Here is a 9,679-nt window from a genome sequence, read left to right as displayed (position 1 = left end):
AACAGAGAAAAAGATCCCTTTCTTTCCACAGTCAGCCAGAACCAGCCAGGACCAGCCAGGACCAGTCAGGACCAGTATCCCACCATTCTCTGCAAGAATCCTGTTGAGGTTTCCCTGGCCCTTACTCCAGCCTCCTGATACATTTGTCTATTCTTCTAATGCATTATCTCCAACTTCCCGAAACTTCCAGTTAACTTCAGACATCTTTTCACTGTGAATCAACCATCTGTCAGTCTGAGCCCCATTGTCCCCCGGTCTGCAGTCTACTGGGGGATTAGTCAGTGAGGTTTGATCTCATCTCCACCAAAGGCTGCTCAGATACTCATTTCAATATGACTTTTAATTCATTTTTAAAAATGGCATTCAATTACTTAGGATAGTGGCATATCCTTTCCAAGTGTGTGACAGACTGACTGTCATATTTTCCAACTCACCTATCATTAGTGATTAGTTTCTAAAGGGGTAAAAATGAATGATTATCATTACTTAATGATGCTGGGAGTAAGAGATGGGCATCGGACCCCCAGAACCATAGCACTTCTGCAATGCCTTGTTTCTTAATAAATCCGCATAGTGGCCAAGACTGCTTAGACATCAATTTTCAATGATTGTTTGTTTAGAACCCTGATAGATCTTCCCAGTAAAAACCATCTAGACTCACATTCTGACTTATTATTCACAGTGGTCTTGTCGCTAGGCTCCTTCTGTGTGCATAGGCTTACAGTGAGGTAGATGAGGAAAGAGGTTGCTCATGGTAGAGTCAAGTACTTAGCAGGGTTCCGTGACACAATTTAAAGTTATCAGGAGTTTTCAGTTGGTTTGTGGTTGGGGTGGGGCTGTTTTTATCTTGTGAAAGGATGTATGTTCTGTGAAATCCACTCTGTGCCTTCTCCAGATGAAGAGAAGATGGGGGCAGCAGACCAAAGCCCCAGAGAAGGACTTGAAATTTGCAAGGGTGGAGAAAAGTGGTATAAGGAATCTGTCCTCAGAAATTGAACTTAGGTGAAGCAGAGAAATGGTTTCTAGTTACTGCCTTAAATGTTAGTTTCTCATTGAGCCACACGACAGGCTGAGTACATATGCTGCTCTCTCTGGGGATGGTGAGAAACAGTGGAAGAGGCAGGTAATTCTGCATCTTAAATTACAGCCCACTAGGCAGCTGGTAAAATGAAAGGGTCTGGATTTCTATAATCTCATTCTTTCCATGAGGTAAAGCCTTCAGTCGACTTTCAGCTGGAACACTGGCCTAGGGCTGAACTGCTTGGCAGCCAGTAACAGCTTTTGTTTCATAAGATTTAGAATTACTCTTATTTTGATGGTAAACACGATGCTAATTGTTTTAACTGGGAAAGGAAGAAAGATATGTACAAATCATGGCAACACAGTATTGCTACATTCCAAGGAACATCATAATTTGCACTTTCGGTGTTTTATGTATGGTGTGTATGCGTGTGTGTATGTATGTTTGCATGTGGGTAGGCTCACATGTGTGTGGAGGCCTTAAGTAGGTGTTTTGTGTCTTCCTCAGCTCTTCTCCACTTCACTGAGACAGGATCTCTTGCTGACCCTGGATCTTTCCGATACCAGCTTCTGTAGCTAACTAGTTTGTTCCAGTTATCCCCACGTTTCTGCCACCTAAGTGCTGGGATTAGAGGTATGCAGCCATGCCTGCCCACGGGTTCTAGGAATCTGAGCTCTTATCCTCCTAATTGCTGGATAAGCCCTTCATCCACAGAGCCACACAGCCCTGCATTTTGCAGACTTTCTATCCAGCATTTGCTATAACTTACTGAACTGAGCTCACAGGTATGTATGGTAAGGAGAGCAAAGAGCCCACAGAGCGGAGGGTGTGAAGAATTGGCAAGCCCAGTAGCATCTCTTAGGTACATTTTACAATCAATAGTGTTTGGCTTGGTTTTCAGGTTTAAGCTTGTGAAAAGCCACAAGTCTCGTGACAATCATGGCTGTGTGTGAATAGATGATCACTCCTTACAATGACTTGAACTCAGTCAGTTCTGGTACCTGGAGGCAGGAGCTGAGGCAGAGGCCATGGAGGGATGCTGCTTCCCGGTTTCCTCAGACTGCTTCCATACAGAACCCAGGACCGCCATTCCAGCAGTTGCCCCATCAATCACTAATTAAGAAAATGCCTTATGGATTGATCTTATGGAGGCATTTTCTCAACTGAGACTCTCTCAGCTTGGGTCAAGTTGATGTAAAACCTAGCCAGTATACACAGGTTCTGTAAAACCTTCCCCACCCCCCTCCCCCACCCCCACTGACTTCCAGGAAGGTACTCAGATTTGAATCCCTAACAGCATGGCTTCAATAAGCAGAACTAGGCTGATCTGATTTCATTAAAACTGAGAGAGACTTTATAAAGAAAGTGAATGCTGTTGGTCTGTTCTGTGGACCACCATGATGTGGACAACCACTTCAGTATGGACTTCACTGAACAATATTTTTTCTGGTGAATAGGAGGAGAGACTGTAGGCTTGGAGTTAGAGAGGCCCCAGGAAAGGTCCTGGAATAAGAATGTATGCAGAAGACAGACATGTCTAGTAGTCTAAGTCTCTCTTACTTTCTTTTACTTCTTTCCGTAATTCTTCTGGAGGCATTAAGGAAAGGTCGTGTCTCCATATCTGTTTCTACCTTTACTGGCATTTTTAAATTGCACAAATAAATAAGTTACCTACCTTGTGACATTCCATGCACATGTATGGCATACTTGATCTCACTCAATCCCCTATTAGCATATCCTGCTCTGTGTCCCTCTGTTCCCCTTCCTCTATCTCCAAGTCCTCCTACTTTTATTATTACTATTGTTTTCTTTTTTCTTAAATTATTATTGTTACATTTATATAACACACAAATATATAAATACAATCTGCTGCAATGAGTCCACTTAGTGTTGCTTGTATAGATATGTGTTTGGGGTTCAGCACTTAGTATTGGAGAACTAATTAGGGGGCTCACACTTGAGGAAGATTGATTGCCTCCTCTCTCAGCAATCACAGACGTCTTTTTTTGAAATATACCACAAGATATTTGAGGTTGGAACATGATACGAGGGTATCATGGCATTTTCATATGTATGTATCATACTTTATTCTAGTTTCTCCCTGCCCCCACCGTCCTCCCTGTTTCATTCTGTCAAAAGTATGTCTGAGTCGAAGAAGTGGAACCTAAAGTCAACTGTGTGTGGACCAAGAGGCAGGATGAAGGGAGCACACAGAGAAATTGTGCACATAGAAGTGTGTGATGTTTCTCAAGTGTGTGTGTGTGTGTGTGTGTGTGTGTGTGTGTGTGTGTGTGTGTCTATTTCCTTAGATATCCAAGAGTTCAGGAAAAAATAATAAATGTCAATAACATGCACAAATAATGGCATGCTTTATGGTGTTGTCAAGCGCTTTCAGTTCTTGCTCATAGCTTTAGCGCTATACTGTGAGACTCCAAGACCCTGTTGGCGAGGCCCACTCCTTAGGAAATTCTCTTTAAGTTCATAGATTGCTTTACACCCATCATCATGAATGCTACTTCCTCACCTTCAACCTTCACTTATCCTCTGTTGAAACTCCCCGTGCCCCTGCCTTATGAAACTGTGCTATAATGTTTTATTTGTTTTCCTGACTCTTAGAAGGTGTCTATGCTCACTACTGTATCACAAGGCTGTTTCTCTCATTTTTTGTTCATCATCCTCTGTATTTTGGAGTCTAAACTATGGAAAACGTATTCAGCAGCTATCTTATAATAAGCATATAATAATTAATTGTTTCAGTAACTAACCAAATGAGTGAATGAGAGACAAACAAGTTCCACCCAGTTTTCCTGACACTGGAAAGATTGATATGATTTCTTTTAAGACCCTGTTTTCTGAGAAATTATACCTCTATATGTATGCACACTCTTCCCTTCTTGTACTGCATTTACTATGGTCTTACAGGTCAATCATTATGTGATTGCCTTTAATTTCATAACAAGTCCATAATGGAGATATTATTGTCTCTATGGGTAAAGAAATAGAATCAAGAAAGGTGGGTAATTTGGCCAAGATTGTGATGCTGGGAACTGACAGAGTCAGGGGTGATATCCACAGCCCACAGCGTTTCTGCTCATTCAGCAACGCCAGATCTGGACTCAGCTTCCCCAGTTTTCCCTTTCTGCCTCACTGGCTTGCTTCCACTCTTTATTTCCTCAGTACACACATGTCCTGTCAGTACACACATGTCCTGTCGAGTGGGAATCTCCTGTCTCTTCTGCTGTTCGCCTTGCTTTAAATGGTAGCATCTTGTGAGGTTCCTGGGAAAGGGATTTTTTTTTCTTCATTGGACACAGGAAAACATAGGTTTGGAGATGTATAGCTCTATTCTGCCAGATTCTGGGGTAGGGCCTAGGTCTTCTGTCACAGTGTCAGGCTGTTTACCCAGGAGAAATTGCCTCAGGAATTCCCTTATCAACCATTTGGGAGAGAGTGCAGACGATTTTAAAACTGTAAGAAATGTAGCAATCACCATGATCAGTGGTTCTTAACCTATGGGTTGCAATTCTTTTGGGGGTCTAACAGCCCTTTCACAGGGGCCATCTGAGGCCACTGGAAATCACGGATATTATAATTATAATTATACATTATAATTCATGAAGTAGCAATGAAAATAATGTTATGGTTGGCGGTCACCACAACATGAGGAACTGTATCAAAGAGTCACAGCATTAAGAAGACTGAGAACCACTGAGAACCACTAAATAAATAACTTCATTTTAGACAGTTGGCCTAGAAAATATGAGTTTTGTGTCCAAGACAGTAGAGAAGGTTAGTAGAAAGAACGGAGCAATGAGACCCAAGACTCGTTGTCAGGTCTGGAACGTGTTCCTTACTTGGAGGCTTAGCTCTTGTGCTGATTGACAGATAATATAAAATGTAAATGATCCATACCCAAACCAAGCTGAAGATGTCTTTCCTGTCATGGTCCTTGGCTTGCACACAAAGGGTACTTTTTTCTTTTTGTAAAAGCCCCTTTTATTTCAACTGGCACGGTCTCCTCTTACTGGATGGCCTTCTGTTCTTTCTTTGACTTGTGCTTTTCACAGTCTCCTGACAGCTCCTCCAGCCACCGGCCTCTCACCCCACATCCCATCCTCCTACCAGTTCTTTGTTGCTGCCACGGATGTGGCTACTGTGTAAGCCAATCTGCACGGTTTGTCTCCCATCCCGCTGGGCTCCACACGAACCCAACTAAGGCCATTTCCTGGTTGTCATCCTGCACCAGCACTGCCATTGCTAAAATATTAATGGCACCCTCTGTGAAAACTAACACCAGGAAACTTCTCATTATAAATTAAAACTGCAGAAAAGCAGCAGCAAAGAAACCACGGGACTCAGCAGACAGACCTTAGCACCCCAGTTCTTAAGAATTGAGACAACGGAGGCCATCTTTGGTTTTGTCTTACCCATCCCAAAGCTGGGAGCTTACTGAGGGAAAGACAGCCACTGTTGACTGAGATGTGCTATTTCACCATTTCCCTGGGGTATATAGCAACATGTCCCTACTGGGGCTTTACTCTTCTAGCACCCTTCCTGGGCCTATTTGGGGAAAAGTTGAAGGAAAGGTAGCAGCTAAGAAAAGAATAAGCAAGTGATACAGATAAAGGAACTGTGAGTTTCCTACGGCTACAATTTCATGTGATATATCCGGTCCTGTGATATAGCAGGTAAATTAGCTAGATCTAAAGCCAGAGAAACATGGTTCCATCCTTTGTCCAATCCTTCGGTGACAGGAGTACTCTGAACTTCGTGTTCTAATGATCTGATTCCTCTAATCACCTCACATGGCTCCCACCACCACAGTCTTCAAGCCTCCTCACAAATGACAGTGTGAAGCTGTATTGTCAGAATGAGTTAATGAATGGTCAAAAGGGGAGCACAGGGGACGCAAATTGACCTTTGATATTTATGGCACAGTGAATATTGATACTTTTGTTTATTTTTTTTAAAGAAGAAGGTACAAATGGCTAGAGACAGAGATATTACAATGTCATCTTTGCAGAATACACTTCCAAGCACCATGGGAAAGGGAAGATTATCCTTCAGGACCAATCCAGAGAAGTGCAAGTGGCATCCCTATGGCTTCTGGGGATATTGCAGTCTTCATATGAATACTGGGTGTGTCTCTAGCTGCTGATAACCCAAGATCCCTTCTCCCCTAGCCACTCTTGTCTCCACAGGTTCCCAATGTGAATCTCATTCGCTCATCTTTCTTTCACTGTTTCTGTCTCGAGACTGATTCACACAGGTTTTCCTGGCCCCCGTATTCGTTCTCATTGTTGGGTCTGCTGGTGTATATCTTTGAATAGAGGGACTTCTTTCAGCCGAATGTCTTTCAGCTCAATCCTCAAACCCTTCCACCTCCCCCTTTCACCTCCAAGTCCTCTCTCTTCTGAAGCACACAGATCTTTATTTGAACTTCTAAGTCTATGTGACTCTTGTGGAAGGAGAGAATAGGGACGTGTTCCCTCAAGACAGAGAGTGACCCCCCCCATCACCCCAGGTGAGGTCTCTAGGTACTGTCACTCAAACAGACTTAGCTATAGAGAACCTTTATCCCGCCTCTCTCAAGCTCTTTCTTTCTTTCCAAGTTCACAAAGCTGAATCTGAAGCTCAAGTTATAGTACGAGCCATAGCAAGGCTGCGACAGGTGCTCCGGGCGGCGGGTTGTAAGCATGCAGGCTCTGTACATGTGCTGTGCTAGGAAGCTGCCATCAGCACCTGGGGATGGTTGTCTTGGAATGTGTTGAAAGGGAGAAACATGGCTTAATTGTGAGTTTATTTATATGTGTGATCGTGGTGAGAAAGGCCTAGACAGCCGACACCATAGCTCCCATCCCAGGGAAGAGAGCAAAAGAAAGAAGTATAGATGTTCTAATCAATATTAGCATATGTGATAATGACACCCCTAGGACACCTGGGCCCTGACCCTTCACCCAGACTTCTGTATGCAGCGAGTCTAAACGTTTTCAAATTCGCAGTCATAGTCAGTCATCCGGCACATGATGAACTTCCACTGGCGGTCCCTGTAGGAGGAGAGCCAGAAAAGGAAATGTCAGTGAGTGGAGAAAGAGCAGCTCCTGGGGAAAAGCACTGATGGGCTTTGGCAGGATTTGGAGCTCTGGGGATTCTCCCCTTGTTCTCAGAAACCTTCAGTAAAGTCTCCAGAGAACTGACGGATCTGTGAGGTTAGACTGCCCGTTGCTGGTAATGGGGCACATGGAGGATTTACTATGGCTGCTGGTTAGTCCTCCATGGCTCAACCTCCGTGGTGCCTCCAGGACTCACAAGTTCTGCATTTACTAGCACTACCTCTATTTCACTGTGAAGAATTGATTTTCCTTCTAAAAGCTCATCCATTTTCCCATACTATTTCCTTTCTCCTGAGGACTCTCTATATGCCAGGCTCCAGGAGATGCACTGCGTACTTCCCCTTTGAAACCACATCTAAGGTGAGTGGGGAACCACTCAAGGTACCTTAAAACATGAGAAGAAAATGCCTCACCTAAGTTTCCATCAGAAATGGAAAAGCCTATTTAAGTGATGGGATAGATTTGAGAGGGCACGGACTTGTTCGATTTTGGAAAACATGGTGCAGATACTTGCTGTTTGCTAAACTTATGACCATGTTCTGTTTTCAACCACTTAAAGGAATTGCAGGGAGTTATATACTGTGCACAGCACTCCTGTAGTCTGATACTATTTAACTATGACAGCAACCATTGTCATTGTGAAGTCCCTAGTGCTTCCAATGTGCCCAAACCTGCACTAGATGCTCTACAACCTATTAATCCCCATTGTGACTCATTGTTTTGTGAAGAAATAGGCTTAGTGTAATCAGACTTGCTTTAAGGGATTACCAACCAGTGAAAGGTGATGCTGTCAGATTTTGAAAGCGCTGAACTCAAATATTGGTCTTTCTCTTGTACCATGCTGCTTCCCTTGCCAGGTGTCCTTAATGCCACCAGAGGACACAGCTGTCATGCTCTTGACATAATCCCAACAAAGTGTGGAACTACTTTATCCATATTCAGCTGAGCAGTTTCTTCCACTGTACAGTCCGTCTTCCTTCTCTTTGAACCTGCTGGGCTTATTTCTGATTCAGTGTATCCTAAACACCAAGCATCCAGCTTCTGAATGGGAAGGAAGTATGTGCAGATGACCGTGCTAGTCGGAGTGGGGGGCTGGGGATGGGAAGCAAATAGCTCAAGGCAAGGCAAGCTTTCTAATTCTGAGCCTGTCTTTCCAGCTTGTCCTATGCAGTGCAACTGGGGATAGTGTTCTCCAGCACATGTCTTTCAAGGCCCGGAGGAATGAGATGTGTATTGATATTGGTTCTTGTAAAAATCATCCACAGAGGACACGACTTGCTTTAGATGATTAGCAAACTGGTGCAGTGTGTCTTGCGAGTGAATTTAATTATCACAGCTAAGAAGTGCGTATCTATGCATGAAGAAGGTAAGAAAGATCCTGTGGCCAGGCATCCATGATGTAAGTTTAAGAGGCAGGTAATAGAAGCTGAGAAAAATTTAGACTTGGTCCTAAAAGAATCAAGGGGTCTATCTAGGTTCTGTTTTCCACACCAGATAGTAGCTTTCAACTAGGGGCTAAGTGACTCCATGGTATTTTTGGTAATGGCTGCAAAGAGTTTTGCCTGCTACCCTGTAGGGTAGATAGGTACCAGTGTCACTTAGTGGGTGGGGCTAACACCTAGAATCATAGAACAGACACTTGCAATAAAGAATTATCTGTCCCCAGGATGAGAAGTCATCCCATACACAAGTGGACATTCACAAGTGAGTTTCATTTGGAAGGGAAGCCCTTGCTCAACTGGTATTTGTCCAATGGGCTTGGGGGTGAGCACCCCATCTTCAATGGAAATGAACAAACTAAAACTGTGGGTTTCCAAACCACTGATTGTTGGTGACTGAATCAAAACCACATGGGCATGTTAATTTTATTTATTCTAAATTTATTTTTAATCTGGGGGAGGCAGAAGTCATTTTAAAATAATTCAGAGACACTAAACCTTAGACTTCAGTGATTCTGTAGAATTTATGTAACTGATCATTTCCAAGCCAGCCAGAATTGGCCACTTTAGCTGCCAAAAAGTATTTATTTAGCACCAATTTTAGGTGATAGTCATTCATTCTTTACTGTTTCCACTTTGTTTTATATTTTTAACCAGAAAACTCAGAACTAATTTCCCCTTTAACCCGGGAATCTGTAGGAACGCTTGATACTGGCACTGTGTTCTGCACTTTGGCAGACACTTTATTGCTCAATGATAATAGATTTCCACACTCTTGAGTTCTTGAGTCGGTCTCGTCTTGAATATCGTTACCACTCGGTTATTTCTCCTCATGAGGATGAGTTTATCCAAAGGATTATTCTTCTTCTAAACTGTAGCTTTTAGAAAGCAGGCAACCAAGTAAGTTAAAACCCTGTCTCAAACAGAGACAAGTTATGTATGAAAACTGAGGTGTCTGAGATCTCACCTCAAACCAGTCAGAATGGCTAAGATCAAAAATTCAGGGGGCAGCAGATGCTGGCGAGGATGTGGAGAAAGAGGAACACTCCTCCATTGCTGGTGGGATTGCAAGCTGGTACAACCACTCTGGAAATCAGTCTGGCGGT

The 9,679-nt window shown here is 43.3% G+C and overlaps 1 protein-coding gene across 1 annotated transcript in view; it reads right to left on the bottom strand.

Moving 5' to 3' along the window:
- Positions 1–5,947: 5,947 nt before the first annotated feature.
- The window catches only part of Dpt (dermatopontin), a 31,065-nt gene continuing 27,333 nt past the window's right edge, over positions 5,948–9,679 (bottom strand). Inside the window, exon 4 of the mRNA XM_021199218.1 lies at positions 5,948–7,068. Within this exon, the coding sequence (XP_021054877.1) occupies positions 7,002–7,068 (67 nt within the window). The 3' untranslated portion in view covers positions 5,948–7,001. The remainder of the gene's footprint in view (positions 7,069–9,679) is intronic.

The sequence above is a fragment of the Mus pahari genome, chromosome 5 (genome assembly GCF_900095145.1).
Source record: "Mus pahari chromosome 5, PAHARI_EIJ_v1.1, whole genome shotgun sequence".
Lineage (NCBI taxonomy): Eukaryota > Metazoa > Chordata > Mammalia > Rodentia > Muridae > Mus > Mus pahari.
Note: the sequence above shows the minus strand (reverse complement) of the source record. Positions and strands in the feature narration are given on the sequence as shown.